The sequence below is a fragment of the Salvelinus fontinalis genome, chromosome 4 (genome assembly GCF_029448725.1).
Source record: "Salvelinus fontinalis isolate EN_2023a chromosome 4, ASM2944872v1, whole genome shotgun sequence".
Classification (NCBI taxonomy): domain Eukaryota; kingdom Metazoa; phylum Chordata; class Actinopteri; order Salmoniformes; family Salmonidae; genus Salvelinus; species Salvelinus fontinalis.
The window spans coordinates 64166662-64182655 of NC_074668.1; the positions used below are offsets into that span (position 1 = coordinate 64166662).

Below are 15994 nucleotides of genomic sequence, written 5' to 3' on the forward strand. Positions count from 1 at the left end.
ACTTAATGAGTACTGTCTTGCATTTACCCAGGTTAGCAGCACTAGGTAGCTAACATACACGTATGTGGAAAAGCTAGGCACCCCTCGACACTTACTTAGCTAGCTAGCTAGCTAACTGATGCTAACCAGCTGAGCAAGCTTACTAGCTTGCTAACCTAGTCAAATGAATGCAATAGGTACATTGCTGAAATAAGCCTGGCAAGCGAACGTACTGCATTTCCATCAAACTTCATTAGACAGCAGTTCTCTGCACCAGGAAACAACTCAACCAGAGCTGTTCCTTCCGGTTCCAGTGGCCATCATAAACCCTTCCACCCTTCCAGGTAGATGGGTAAGTAAAGAGCATGACCAGTGTCATGAGGACAGTACCGTGGCTACGATATGACAGCAGTAGAAATGCATCATTTCAGTGTGTCCCTGGGGTCTCCATTTCATCATGTTTCAAAGACATGCTGGAATGATGTTGTTACCAAGGCAAATTCAAATGGATTAATAGATAGCCTTTGCAAATACTGAACATTTTCAGCCATGTTCCTGTTCTGTGAAGACAGTATGCCAAACAATACTATCATTTGCCACTTTGTCTGACTGTTTGCTTGTGTGTGTGTGTGTGCACTGCAGGTGCTTATAACTGTAGGCCTAAGTGCATGCCATTCTATGTAGGTCTATATGTGGCATGTAGGCGTATTCAGTCCTGAGGGCCATTTCTGTCTTATCTAGGGTGAGGATTCGTGGTGTAATATGGCATTGCTGCTGCAAATCTTTATGGTCTTTGTTGTTACATAGAGGTTATGTTTGTCCCCTGTTCTGCAATAAAGAACACAGGTGTCATTATTCTATCGAATCCACACACACACATAGCATATGTTTCTGCGTGTGTGTGTGTGATTCTTTTTTGTGGGGGTGTGAACGTGTATGTGGCGTTTAGAGGAAATTACCCCCACGCTCCTTGGCCAGAGCAGATAGTTCCCTAAGCTGCATGGCATATTGATTTCTTGTTGTGAGGAGTGCTGTTCAAGCCCCATTTAAGATTTCCATCCCGCGTGTAGCCCTGAGCACACCACAGCCCCGTAAATTAAGGAAATTGCACATTCATCACACACGTTATTTTAAGATACTTTGGTAACGTGACGGCCGGAAGATCTACGGTGGTGCATTACAAGCCGCCGCTCCACTCTTCCTCCTTTCCTCTGTCTTCCCCACTCCCTCTCTCTCTCCCTCCCTCTCTCCCTCCCTCTCTCTGCAGGCTGGGGTAACGGTCAGGTCAGCGGGACACGCCCGTGATTTAGACGCATGCCAGTATTTTTCACATTAGTATTTTTTTTGCGTTCGAGAATTTACAGGTTCCCCTTAAATTAGCATGTCTAATGGGACTGCTTCCAAGGTGAAGGTGTTGTTGGAGACGTGAATTATTAGGCATGTAAATAACACAAGTTAAAGAAGTCCCTTCGAGCTCAAAGGCCTCTCCAGACATTGTACAACATGGGGTCAACAGTGGAGAGAATAAATCCAGGCCTATTGTGTGTGTGCGTGTGTGTGTGTCTGTGTGCGTGCGATTCCACGAGCCTGCAGGGCAACATATTTCACGGCATGTGTATGTGTACTTTTGTGTGCAACCTGAACACCTGCGTTTGCATTTGCTTATCATTTGAAATCACTATAGCCTAACAGCAGGGTGACACACGTCTTAATCAGAATGATTTCCCCTCATCAACGTCTAAGGAATTACGTCTGAAAATGGGGCTTCACTACATGGAATGCTTTTGTAGTACAGTTTCGGGAACACTCAATTGTACAAATGAAATGAGGGCAGCAGTATTCAGAACCTTGAAGGCCCTAAAAGCATCCTCAGAAGAACAGTGAATTGCTAGCTGGGAAGGAGAGTCACATCGCATTTGTAGACGTGTGCATTTGTCTGTCGTAGGGCTTTGTCTGTGTTATGCAGTGTGGATCCATTGTGCAGTGTGGATCCACTGAGGGCGTATTACATTACACCTGATAAAGCTATCTGAATCTGCGGTACACCTCGCTACATTAAGGATCAAGTCTGAGCAGCTTAAAGTTGCACATCGGCTGTGCTGTACTGTACGCTCCTCCCGGGAGGATGTCAACGTCTACGTTGTGTTGGGTACAATGGCGTAGTAATGTGCAAGCGCAAGGGTACATATCCAAAACATAAGTAATATGCTAGTCTCCATAGCATATTTGAGCCAGTGCATTCCTTTCATCTAACATGGATATTTCCTTTTCATACTGTATTTGGCATAGCACTCACACCATGTAAAAAAGTAAGTTTATCCAAAATCCTGCACACATGACCATTCGTTGTTTGGATATTCATTTTAAACTGAGCACATCCACACATCTATCTGTAGAGATGAAGCCTGTCGTCTGAGGGATTGTGGAGAATACATAGTGAATAAGTGCGAGTGTGTGTGTGTGCGGCTTCTGGCTACACATTGTCTCCTGCACGCCTGTTTTGAACCTTAATAAGCCCGGCCTACTCTGCGCTCCCTGGATGTGAGAGGGGAGAGAAAATGCTTTTCTTACACTTCAATTTCACGCATATTTTCTTTGCGACTAATGAGAGCCTTAAATACGGCGCCAGACGTCAGGCACGGCTGTGAAGGCTGACATTTTCACATACAGCGGCACCTTGTCACCACGGATGAAGTCCCTCTACCTGGCTGCTGAAGGGTGTGTGTGTGTGTGTGTGTGTGTGTGTGTGTGTGTGTGTGTGTGTGTGTGTGTGTGTGTGTGTGTGTGTGTGTGTGTGTGTGTGTGTGTGTGTGTGTGTGTGGATGTTGGTCTATAACTGTGTGTAGGAGTTTATCTGTGAGGTGGTTTTGGTGACAGGACCTGAAGCAAAACATATTCAGCAGCTCAAAGAAGAGAACAGACCAGAAGGACAAAAGAGAAACAGTCGAGAAACAATCCTCCATCCCTCCTTCCCTACCTCCTCTATTGTGTGCGAATGTCCTGATTCACGGAGAGGCAACGGGCCCAGTGTCTGTAACCAACTAACTAACTAACTGTACTGATAGACTGCATTTAATTGTTGTTGCTTATAGAATAGGACTGAGCTCATCATTGCTGCATTGTTGTCATCCTCCATGAGGCCTTAACAACGGTCTCCCCTCTTTTGTTGTTGTTGTTGCTCTACTGTACACACAAAATGGAAGTCTGGGTTAATTACAGAGCAGGGAATAAAATGGTGAAGATGAGACAGCTAGTGCCAGGGTTTATGCAATTATCTTCTACATCCAGTCAACGAGATGGAGGGGGAAGGGCATATCACACAGCTAGGAGTTACCTGTTGTTCAGTATTCAATATGTGGTTTCTACTTCCCTTTTCCCTATGTAGACCAGCACATTCAAATGGAGAGGAATGTATGACTGACACACACACTTGATGGTTATACTGGTGCCACCACTATAGTGTTTGGGTGGTGTCTGTCTCTGAGGCTCCCCATAGTGGCCCCTGATATGGCCCATAGGCTATTCCCGCTCCAGGCAGAGCTTTGTGGAAACAGACAGGATGATGGTGTGACAGCTTTCATCTTCTGCAGGGCCCTGCCACTCACTGTAAACTCGTCCAGAACTCATCACCGCCAGAAACAATTTCATTTTAATGTGCTCATTAGAAAAGGCACAGCACCTACATAATCGTGAGCCACGACACACAGTGTTATTGCAAAAAACTGTTTCCTTTAATGCTGCAGTAGAAAAAAAAGGTTATATGAAGTCATATAATGGGTGCTTCATTGTCAACAACAACGACAAAAAACACGGCACAGAATGCATAACAGTGTCTGTGCTGTTCACATGCCAATATTTTACACCTAAGATTTCTGTACACTGGCAGCTGTCAGTTACTTTAGCAAATGAACTGCCAAAAATGTAGCAGAACTGTCAATCAGAGGTGAGGTAACCATGGTTACCTTTCATATCCCAAAAAGATAAAGCTGCAGTGCGGAATTGTGGGAGAGTAATTAGACAGAAAAAAAGAAAATACTAATCCAAAGGCATCCTACGATATGAACCAACAACCAAGAGTGCTTATAAATAAGAGGTTACATGTGGAATTCTTCCTTACTTCATAAAGTAACATCTTTTGTACAACCTTTATATTTTAATGTTCAAATACCGGCACATGTACTGTCTTGTACTAGAGGTTCAACCCTTTGAGCACGAGGTGGAAATAAAAGAGTTCTGGGTAATTTTGTTCCTCTTATTTTCATATCATTTGATTAAATAACATGTTTATAAAACTATTGTGCAAAACAATTTCATTAATGTCTTCATATATTGTGCACCAGTAGATAGTCATACTCCTCTTAAATTAAAAATATAAAAATGATGCATAATTTAGACAGGAATTAGTATATATGTTTTTATATACATTTTTACACAGACCTGAATTCATAGTGGCCCCTGATTAAACAAAGTAAATGACTTCAGATTTAGATTTTGCATCACATACAATGCGTCTTTAGAGATTGGTTGTTGGACAGGGACATATAGTACTTTCATTGTGCAGCTTACAAACTACACAATAGCTTGGTCAATTCCAATCTAAAATATTTTGCTTTTTGGATCATTCGGGGTTTTGGATCATTCGGGTAGAAGTGCTTGGCCGTACTCAGAGGGTTAAATTTCAGATGCTGACACCAGCACATAAAGGTCACATTAACAAAAGGAGAGCGAAAGAGAGAGAAAAAAGAAAAGTGCACCAGATTTAGTTACCAAATGTTTAACTAAACTGTTTAATTTATGCATGCAGCTTATCGCATCTCAATGATGCCAAAATATAAAGAAATCAAATCCAATTTACACAACTTTCAAATACATACCACTTCATTTTAAAATATTGTTTAACCTTCATATGTTTCATCAGTGACAACAGCAAAAAGGAGAGCATAAACAAACAAAAGCTTCTTGGGCCAGAGTGAGTCTACCTTAAAGATAATCAGAAACCATGTGCCGAAACTAAACAGTAGTTCTATGGCATCTTTGTGCAGTTTCATCACTTAATAGTTTTAGTCCTTTTTTGAAAGAAATGTCTGTGAAAGGCTAAAGATAGACCAAGAGAGAACGTGAGAGAGAGTGTAGCATGTCCACAGCTTAGTGCTACTGTTTCTCTAGCTCACACACATACATAAGGTGGTCCTCTGGGGATTTCCCATGGGTCTTGCTCAGGTGGAGCTTGACCGCGTGCTTGCTTGCAAAAGTCCGGTTGCAGAGCTTGCACTGATACGAGGTGCTGCTACCGTCCTCGTCGGGGGAGGGAGACGGGGAGTGGGCGTGAGAGTTGGAGTGGTTGGAGAGCAGTTTTTCGGACAGGCTTTTGGTGTGACGTGAAATCTGGCTGACAAGCTGTTCTCCAGACAGTTTGGCAAGGTCTCTGAGTCTGAAGCCCAGGTGAGACTCCAAGTGGCTGACGTAGGTGGAGGGGGAACGAATCTGAGAAGCACAGTCGCAGCAGAAGAACACTGGATGGCCTGAGTCCAGGTTTTTTAAGAACTTCGTCCCTCCGGTTCTCCTCAGCTGGTACTTGACGTTGGCCAGCCAGTGGCTGATGGTCGTCATGGAGAGGCCTGTGAAACGGGAGATGTGCATCCTCTCCTGGGGGCTCAGGTCTGACATCACGTACTTCCCATCGCCAGTCTGCCGGAGGCTGGCAGCGAACTGGGCCTGTAGGATGTGCAGGTGCTGGGGGTTCCAGTTGGACTGCCGGCCCTTGCGTTTCTGGGCTGGAGAGATCTCCTCTAGCTCCTCTTGAGTGGAACCCTCGATGTCAGACCTTTCCGACAGGCTGGTGGGCGTGGAGGACTTGGAGGCTTGACTCTCTGTCAGGTTTCTCAGCATGTCTGATATGTCAGACAGGGCGTTCTCACGCAGCGGGGAGTTGGACATGAATGAAGCCACAGCAGACGAGGCCTTGGCCATGGTGGCTGTGGAGGAGGGGGAGACAGAGGAGGGTGTTGATGTGGATGACGACAGGGCAGCTGAACCCAGGGAGCTACTCTTTTCATTCTTGCCTTTGGTCAGGTCTATTGGCTGGTCGTTGTTGACGTGGTAGAAGTAGCGGTCCAAGTGCTCGTTGTTTTTTTTGGTATGAGCTGGGGTGGAAGCGGCGACCGCGGCCTTCTCTGCCAGGCTGTTGCTCATCTTGAAGAGCATGCTCATGGGGTCCAGGGACGGCAGAGCAGGCTTGGCTGCCTTACCCAGGTGGACGTTCATCACGGACTGAAGCGCACTTAGAGGATTGACGAAGGGCTGCTCTGGCGGGTGCTCTGTAATAATGGCTGTGCTACCACACAAGGCAGAGATGGGGGATTTGACAGCCGACTCCATTCCATTCTCCAGCGACTCCTTCATATTGGTGTCACCGTTACAGTCTTTGTGGCTGCCTCCTCCGATGCTCTCTGGGGTTTTAGACCCTCTCCTCTCTTTAGGGGACTCCCCTCTGGCTGACTCCCCGGCCTCGCTGCTGCAGGGGGAGGGTGTGGTTCGTCTCAGTGGGGACGCCCTTACATTCGGCTCCCGCATCTTCTCCTCCACCTTGGCTACTTTCTCAGTCACCTTCTTCACCAGCTCCTCCATGGCGTGGAAGTTGTTTTTGGGGAGAGGAGAGGTCTGACGGCTGGGCGGGGAGATCAGAGGTTGGTTTTTGGCGTTTTGGGACAGGATCTCTCCTCCGGGGAACATGTACTTCAGAGCTGAGCTCTTCCCTGAGTTGGCCAGTGAAAGCTTCATGATGTTTGGGAGCTGGTATGCAGCATGGATGCTGGGGTAGCCTCCCCAGCTGGGAGCACCGTTCTGTGCTTTGTTGATGGCTGATGTCACTGTGTTCTCCAAGGACTTGAGGATGTCAAACCCTCCCTTAGGGCTCTCCTCCAGATCCTCCTCTGTTAAGTAAGAGTATTTGGAGGAGATATCGAATTTCTCCTCTGTCTCGTCATCTCCAGTCTTCTTGTCTTTGCTGCTGTTAGTGGTTTCCTTCATACATTCCTCTTCCTTCTCCTCCTTCTTAATCTCCACAGCCATGGCAGGGGAAATACTAGAGGGAGGAGGTATGGGTGGAGGGGGTGGGGAGAATGCTGTGGCAGCCAGTGGCACAGACTGGAATTTCTCCTCACCGGCAGAGATGGTGGGGACGGGCGGTGGGGGAGACTCCATGATGGGCTTGCCTTTCTTAATGGCAGAGTTTGTGACCTTGATGAAGTGACCGGTCACCATCATATGTGCTGTAAGCTCCTGAAGTGTATCGTGGGAGCTGCCACATTCCATGCATTTCAGGATCTGGGACTTCCTGGACTCGAACTGCCATGCATAGCTGGCTCCATTCTGGTGGCCGTAACGGTTGTTTGGGGTGATGTAGGGGTTGGATGCCTTCTGTAGGGGGTCATTATGGTCATTTAGGGAGTGTTTGGGGATGCCCCCGTTGGAGTCTGGGGAGCTGGGGATGTCGAGCTCGATGGGGGCTCTCTTCCGGGCGGAGGAGATGATCTTGGCCGCCACAGGAGTCACTGGCTCCTTCAGAGGCACTTTCTGGTAGTGTTTTGTCTTAATCATGTGGACACTGAGGTCCTGCAGAGACTCAAAGGAATGTCCACAGTACATACACTTCAGGACCTTCTGAGCATCTTCTTTCCCTTCCATCTCCAGGAGGGATCGCTTGCGTGGCTTGGACCAGCGCTTGGTGCCGTCGCTGTCTGTCTCGTGGTTGTCATCGCGGTAGTGGCCTGTCTCATTCATGTGTACAGTCAGCCCCACCAGCGTGTCGTAGGCCGCACTACAGTCCTTGCAGCGGAACTTACTGGCACCTGTGAAGATGGAGCCGTAGAGCTTTGTGCTCTGACGGTAGAGCTGCACGGTGCTGAATAGGTTGTTTTGCTCCGCTGCTGGGTGGATGAGCCGGTTCTGGTTCTGAGAGACCTGCTGGAGGGTCTTGGCCACGGCGGACTGGTGCCAGTCGTAACCATTGCCATTGCTGCCACAACTGCTGCTACTGCTACTGCTGCTGCTGCTGTGGCTACGTGGAGGTTTTTCCACCGCTGGCGGCTGGGTGAGGTTGAAGTTCAGAGACGACCAGTAAGAGTTGGTCAGAAAGCTGGTGTAGATGGCCTTCATCTGCTCCAGGCTGTCTGGCCCAGTGGTGGCACCGTCCTCCATGGCTGTAGCTGTGGTGGTGGCCATCATGACAGAGGAAGATGGCGACAAGGACGTTAGGGGCACCTTCGCGACCTCCTCCTCATTTTTGAGAGAGGCACTCTCAAAGTCTGACATGCGGTCACTGGACTCACTCAGGTGAGACTCATTGTCCAACTCATGGCCGGAGAAGTCGGCCACCGGGGAGTTGTGGACACCAGGCCGGTCATTGAAAAGGAAGTCCTTGTCTTGGCACATGTACTTGACCGCAGGCTCCTCCTCCCCGGCAGAGTCCTCCCCCTCCAGGTCCTCATCGAGCAGGGCAGCCTCCTTCTCATCCTCAGGGGCATACGCTGAGGGAACAGAGAGAGAAACAGAGAGAGGATTGTTATTACCACAGTACCACCATGTCTAATGATGAAGATCTCCAATTTGACATTCTTGCGATTCCTTGCAAATCAGACAGCTGATAGAAATACAAAGCCCTAGAATGTTCTTCCCATATCAGAAAAACAAAGCAATCACAGACGAGACTACTTCATATCATAAACTGTTGCTGTAATTCCATTTCAACTTCCTCGTTGCATTTACATTGTTTTCCAAATGGAATAAAGTTCCTCCCTCCCTCCCTCCCACCCCCTTTGTGCTTTACTGCAGAGAATGAGAAAAACAGAGAGAGAGAAGAGGGAGAGGCAATGCCTCTTCAAACACAACTTGCCACCTTATTCTTCTCAAGGGGCAACAGCTTGAAATTAAAACTAAATTTGAAATTAATGAAGCACATTCTGGAGGTGGCATTCGTTTCTGAAGTAATAAATTACTTGTATCAACCTCCGAGACAGCAGTTCCTGTCTGTCAATTAATATGTCTTACGCTTCTTCTTCAGCCTCTAATGCATTTCTTAACAGACACGCTCACCATTTAAATTAAGCATGCATTTTCACTCATTACACGGCACAGGCTCGCCCTATTCGTAAATAAAAATGACTGTATGTACGTTTCCAACGACAAATCTCTCAGAACAAAACACATTTACTTCAATTACAAAAGATGAGAAAGTTGAGTTATTATTTACAGTTTAGCCTGGAGAGTATGCTTTCAATTTATATTCAAATCCCTCCTGTTTAAAACAATCAAATGTGAATTGCGGTGGGGTGGAAACGTACAAATAAAAAGCACTTTCTATCATTGTGCAGACACATACGCACATCTATTATTTTGTGATGGAGGCTGTCGGAAAATAGTGGGCTGGAAGACCAGCAGAGATGATAGACAGGACATTGGGCTAATTCTGTACATTCCTGACCGTTCCTGATTCCTAGTAGTTCGTCATACATTGTCCAGGTATGTAAAACTAAGGACAAGAATGACACTGACTATGGTGTGTCGCTGCAAACGTTCTATCACCATCAACAACTCCTAAAGGTCACTTGAATATATCTCAACAGTCAGAACATTGTCTATAAGAAACCTATATATCCGCTTTAATACGGGACACTATAACGCTATAGCAAAAAAAAAGTCGCAGTCACTTATACATACAGTATTCATATGTGTATTTTTACATTTATTTTTACAAATGACTATCCAACGTTGCAAAGACAACCTATATCTTCTACTGTCCTTCCTATATTCATTCTGATAAAAAGTCAAGTTAGAAAAGTTAAAAGAACGGAAAGTATTTGCCGAAACTTATGAGCTTCGCGGGAAAGCCACAGCCTCTTCAAAAGGTACAGTTATATCTGGTGACATTGGGTAGCTATCTCCAGAACCGGGTAGCTACCTCCAGAACCTTCCAGCCATGTCACACAACACGCTCCAGCAGTGTTACTGCTGACTTCTATCTCGGCGCGGTACTGAAGGTGTGAGCACTGCATCAGCCCAGACACAGGGAGAAATCTCTGTCATTGTCAAGGGGCTCATTTTGTTGCCTTTGGCAGTGTGATGCCGCGGGATAAACAGATGCACTGAAACACGCAGCGGCTCCCAGTCGTTGCGCTGCAGTAAAAACGCTGTGCCTCCAGGCCGTCTGCAGCCTTTCAACTGAACAAGCAGGCTGCTTAATGTTCAATCTCACACATCAGCATGCAGCAAGTTGGAATCGGTTACCTTATGTGTACTAGCGTCCTCGGATGTATACAACATTATGCATTGTCTAACAACACCCGAATGAGAAGGAAACGTATTCCTACAGCCAATTATTTTGGTAGCATGTCTAATTCAAATGTTACTACATTCCGGAAGAATGTATACACTTAAATCTCAGGGATTACAAGATTATTGTATCCGGAGTAGACAATATACACTTTTACATGTAGATGCATCATCCTCTATAACGGACATCTGCCATTTTGTGAACAGATGCAGCAATGCTCAGAAAAGCACAATTGGAATACGGAGCAACAAAAGATGGGATATTTTAACATGTAATCCAATACCACACACAACTCAACAACCCTCAGCAACCCTGATCATGCAATGCGCGCGCGCGCGCGCACGCACGCACGCACGCACGCACGCACACAGCCATCTGTTCTGAATCAGCCAAAACGACAGCTGTTTAAGAGAACAATGCCTTTGCTCAGGAAGCAGTCAGAACAGCACTCACATCGAGGCCAGACACCCATGTGAAATCTCCTTCCTCAAAACACAACCCAGACATAAAGCTGTTAAATGTAATTAAAACACACACGGAGAAAGGAAGGCATGGGGGAGGGTCATTTTAACACCAAAGCCAATAAATCTGCAGCGAAACCTTTGCTACCGCACTAAATATAAATGTGTAGTTCACTGAAAATATCATTACAACACTGATTTGAATGTAATTCAAATGTGCAACTGAAAGTACAGCGAGAGGCAAAAATAATATGCCTCTCTCTGTGCCAATGCCAAGTCATTTTTCTACTGAACCTCCTGCCTCCCTCTCAAGTGTGAACTAACCAGCCGAAACACTAACCTTGACCTGAACTTGACAGAACAAAAAACAATATTGTGTGTGTGTGTGTGTGTGTGTGTGTGTGTGTGTGTGTGTGTGTGTGTGTGTGTGTGTGTGTGTGTGTGTGTGTGTGTGTGTGTGCCTGAGAAGACAATGAAAGAGATACTGAACGAGAAAGGGAGGCGATTTTGTGAATGATTCCTTTATTTTGTATTAGTCTACGTGTGTCTCGCATTAAAGTAACATGGAGACGGAATGTAACGCAACACACACAGCGTACAACTACTACTTAAACATCAGCTTTTAGCCTAAGGCACAGAGAGTAGAGAGAGTGCGAGAAAGACAGGAATAGACGTGGAGGTAGGAGGGAAGACAGGCAAAGAGGAAGGAGGGAGGTCTTGGAAAGCCCTTAAACCTGAGGCCACACAGAGCGCATCTCACAGGCCTCTGGATCGGCGCCAGGCCACAAGGCCCCTAAAGTGGCCGTGGATGTGTGTTCCAATATTGAGCTTTCAGCCCTGGTGCAGGCAGAGCCAAAACACTCTGACACGCAGGTGCTCTTTTAATTAGAGAACAGGATGGGTGGAAAAGACGGGAGAGCGAGTGAAAATAACCTCTGAATTAATTGGCAGCAGAGAGGAAGAGAGTTTGATCTCATTTGCAGTGGGATATTAAGAGAGAAGACCCATTGAGAATGGCTCTTTGAAATGGGGGGGTGAGATGTGTGCTTTTGGGATTGGGACCTCGGGAACGCAGAACGATTAGTTTACTTCTCAAAGTAACACATTTATCTGTATCAAATGATTCCATATCCAAACAGCCCAGCTCTGAGCCCCCAAATGCATTTCCATTATATGTCATGTCCATCTGACATCGTGTCAGATCAAATGTCAACTAATGCACTGTATATCATTTAGGGATATTTAAGGGAAAATGATCAATTAAATCACTTTTTTGCAGTCTTCTAATTCTTGCCTACCAGTTGATACATTCAGTCAGTTGCTGTTATAACCGAGTAGAAAATTATTCTGAAAAAGTTATTTTCCATAAATGGTCAATTCTGGTTGACATGATTGTATACAAGTCAATACAAACACTAAGGGTTGATTTTAGTCAAGAATGATGCTGTTAGGACTACAGTCCATCATCATTACATAATCACTTCACAGGCAAATCATCCACACGGCCACTCTATTACAGCATGTTTACAGAACTGTTTAGGAGTGAAACTGTGGAATGTATGACACACACTGTGTGTGTGTGTGAGTGTGTGTCTCTGGTGTGTGTGTGTGTGGGGGGGGGGGGGGTGGTCTGTAGTCACATGCCTTCATCAGTTTCACAGTTTTGGTTTCAGACAGACCACGGGGACACATTTCATCAGACGAGAGAGACTTTCCTAGCCGTCTCTCTCCGGGGGCTGTGTCACGGGAGCATGTTTTTTAAAGCAGGAATGAATCATCACGGTAGATAATCAAATGTCCCCGGAGTTAATGTACTTTGCCTGGTCAGAACAGAGAAGAGGAGCAAAAACCTGCAGGACCATGAACACCTTTCTGTGTCGAGGTGAAGGTGGAAAGGGAAAGAAGTGCTAGTTGGTTGCTAATGAAAGATGCTAAATATAGCACCAAACCCCACCTTCATAATGGGAGGTAGCTAGCGCCAATACAGCAGTAGGCCTATCTGCTAAATTATATCATTGGAAAGATATCATTTAGCTTAAGGCAGTGTCAGCCTTAAACTGACACTGCCAGTGTGGTAGTGGAGAATATGAGATAGCACCAGACCCTGTCTCTGTCCCTCCCCTCTCCTCCCCTCAGATCCCCTCTGATGAGATCCCATACCTCCCCTTTTTCCTCTCCCTCGCCACTCGCCGCTACCATGACCCGCGTTAATGAAGTTAATTGAATCTGAGATCAATAATGCTTAATTATTGCGATTTGACATGCACAGACAAATTGGTTGGGCGGCTGTGTGTGTTCTAATCTAGTGTGTGCATTCTAGTGTGTGTGTGTGTGTGTGTGTGTGTGTGTGTGTGTGTGTGTGTGTGTGTGTGTGTGTGTGTGTGTGTGTGTGTGTGTGTGTGTGTGTGTGTGTGTGTGTGTGTGTGTGTGTGTGTGTGTGTGTGTGTGTGTGTGTGTGTGTGTGTGGCAGGGAGGTGGGTAAGGGGCCATTTCTGGCCGGAGCGAGGGATTGAAGTGAGGGAGAATGGAGGCGAGGGATCGCCGAGGCGTGCCATCGATCGTAGAGAGACGCCCCATCGACCCAGAAGCCTGACGAATGGAGCCAGGTCTCCAAGGCTACAAGTAAACGCTGCCTCCGAAAGGAAAGGCTACTTTAACCAGCCTCCCTACCCCGTCCAGCCATCTCTGTACAGCCCAAGACCACCAGGACCTATTGAGATGGATTCAAATAGCAATGTAGCTGAGAGAGAGCGAGAGAGAGAGAGAGAGAGAGAGAGAGAGAGAGAGAGAGAGAGAGAGAGAGAGAGTATATAGACATAATATGACTTTGAAATGTCTTTATTCTTTTGGAACTTTTGTGAGCGTAATGTGGACTGTTCATTTTGTAGTGTTAATTTCACTTTTTTTTTTTTTATGATCTATTTCACTTGCTTTGGCAATGTTATAAAAATGTTTCTCATGCCAATAAAGCCCCTTAAATTGAAATTGAGAGAGAGAGAGAATGCAAAGGAATCGGTGACATGAGGAAACATATCAAAAGCACCGGAAAAGGCCCAAGGTACTATGTCGAGTATTTGCATATGCATTGTGCTGGCGGGCCGGCCAGTGCCTGGCTGTGTGATGATGAGGCGAGGGGAGCGTATATCTGAGTGAGGGTGGATTAGGGGAGATAGAACAGGTTAGGTAACGGGGAGTCGGCGGGAGCGGAGGCGGCGGGAGCACGGTGGAACTGTAAGATTATGCATGAACACCGGTGCGAGCGCGGCTAATCGGCTGCTCATGCCACTCAGCTGGAGAGTGGCTGACAGCGTATTTACACACCGTGCCTCCGGCTCCAGGTGCCTTCCTACATGCCTGGCCCCCTGCCGTCGCCATCCCTTCGCCAGGGTGCTTCCCCGGCTCATCTCCACGCCTTGACACGCCACAGAGTGCTACTGACGCGTTCTCAACCAAACAAATAGGATACACCCCCCCCCCCCTCCTATCTATGCGCTGTAGAAATAAAATAAGGTTTATCCATCTAGCAATGAAAGAAACATTAAGTTCAGGTTGTTTTCTTAACCGGTAACGTTTAATGTACAAATGACCTGTACCCCCGCACTTTGACTCGGTACCGGTACCCCCTGTATTTAGCCTCATTATTGTTATTTCATTGTGTGACATTATTGAATTTCTTACTTTAGTTTATTTAATAAATATTTGCTTAACTCTTTGTCTTGAACTGCACTGTTGGTTAAGGGATTGTAAGTCAGCATTTCACGGTAAGGTCTTACGCCCGTCGTATTCGGCGCATGTGACAAACACAATTTGATTTGATTTGATGTGCTCGGTGTTCACAGACAAGTGGCGGAGCATGGTGCCGGGACGTTCAGTAATAAACGCAGTGTTAGTCGAGGCGTTCCCCGCGAACAAATAAAAACAGCGCTACTGACAAATCCCACTACTATATTGGATTTGTACTTATTCTGGATTACCTCAACACGACGAGAATCCTGTCTTTCTTTACACACTACTAAAACCACATCAAACCACGGGAGTAGTTCTGTAGCGAATCCCAGACTGTCAGACACATTGAGAAGTGGCATGGAGAGCCGTGTTTCCCAAAATTACACACAGGCTCATAATGACCCCATTCAGACAGGTCCTCCGACACACCACACAGCTCTGAACGGACTTCCCTCTGAGAGACAATCTCACCGTGAAGTTTACAAAAGGCAGAGACAAGGTCAACATTTCCCCAGTTGGCCTGAATGACTGAGAGAGACCTGGTTTCTGTGTGAATTCTGTTGTATGAAATGCTGGCAAACTATAGAGGAGGCACGAATTGTGAGAACAAGCGTTTTTCTCTGTCGATGTCCATCCCGTCACATCCATCCCGTCACATGACCTGCCTAGTTAAATAAAGGTTCAATAAAAAATGTAATAAATGATCAAATAAAATAGGCCTGTTGGGTAGACAGTTAGTTGGGTAGTTGAGCACAGAAAAACAACAAATGTGACCGTTTCTTTTTGTCTCACACACACTCCCTCAGCAGCAACTAGAAAAGACTTAGCCAGCATCTGACAGAGACCGTGTCTGGCACACCCATAGCACAGGCATAGTGGTTCGCAGAGAATGTGATTATACTATATTAAACATCAATACTAAAAAACGGACCTCTTCATATCCATACAAACTGCCTGCGTATATTAGTCTATCTAGCCAGGGGGTTATGATAATTGACTCCCTAAACATCCATTACTATGCCGCTCTCTGATGCGCCCTACATGAGACGGTGGCCAATGGAATCCCCCCCTGACATTTAGATGTGGGCTGGGGGGTGGGGTTATGAGCTGTGCGCCAGCATCCCTTCCAGCACGGTCTCAAACGGCCCACTAACAGACAGCACAACACTATTATCAAGCAGAGACGATGATCTCAAGCAAATTGTCCGCCAGCTTCCCTTTGTTATTCAGATGTGCACCACTTGGAGCAGTCACATTCCTAAAGCACAGGGCAACCAGAGGTCACAGTCATCCGTTCCCAAGGGGAGGGAGTGAAGGGAGGGAGGGAGGGAGGGAGGGAGGGAGGGAGGGAGGGAGGGGGGAGGGAGGGAGGGAGGGGGGACGGCTGGTCCAACCAGGGCTGAGCAGGATGAATAATTACCACCATCTCTCATCGATATCTCCTTGAGTCCCTCTGGTATCTCCTTGAGCCCCTCTGGTATCTCCTTGAGCCCCTCTG

The 15994-nt window shown here is 46.5% G+C and overlaps 1 protein-coding gene across 1 annotated transcript in view; it reads right to left on the minus strand.

Annotated features, from left to right (window-relative positions):
* Nucleotides 1-3686: 3686 nt before the first annotated feature.
* The window catches only part of tshz3b (teashirt zinc finger homeobox 3b), a 35092-nt gene continuing 22784 nt past the window's right edge, over nt 3687-15994 (minus strand). Inside the window, exon 3 of the mRNA XM_055920955.1 lies at nt 3687-8507. Within this exon, the coding sequence (XP_055776930.1) occupies nt 5131-8507 (3377 nt within the window). The 3' untranslated portion in view covers nt 3687-5130. The remainder of the gene's footprint in view (nt 8508-15994) is intronic.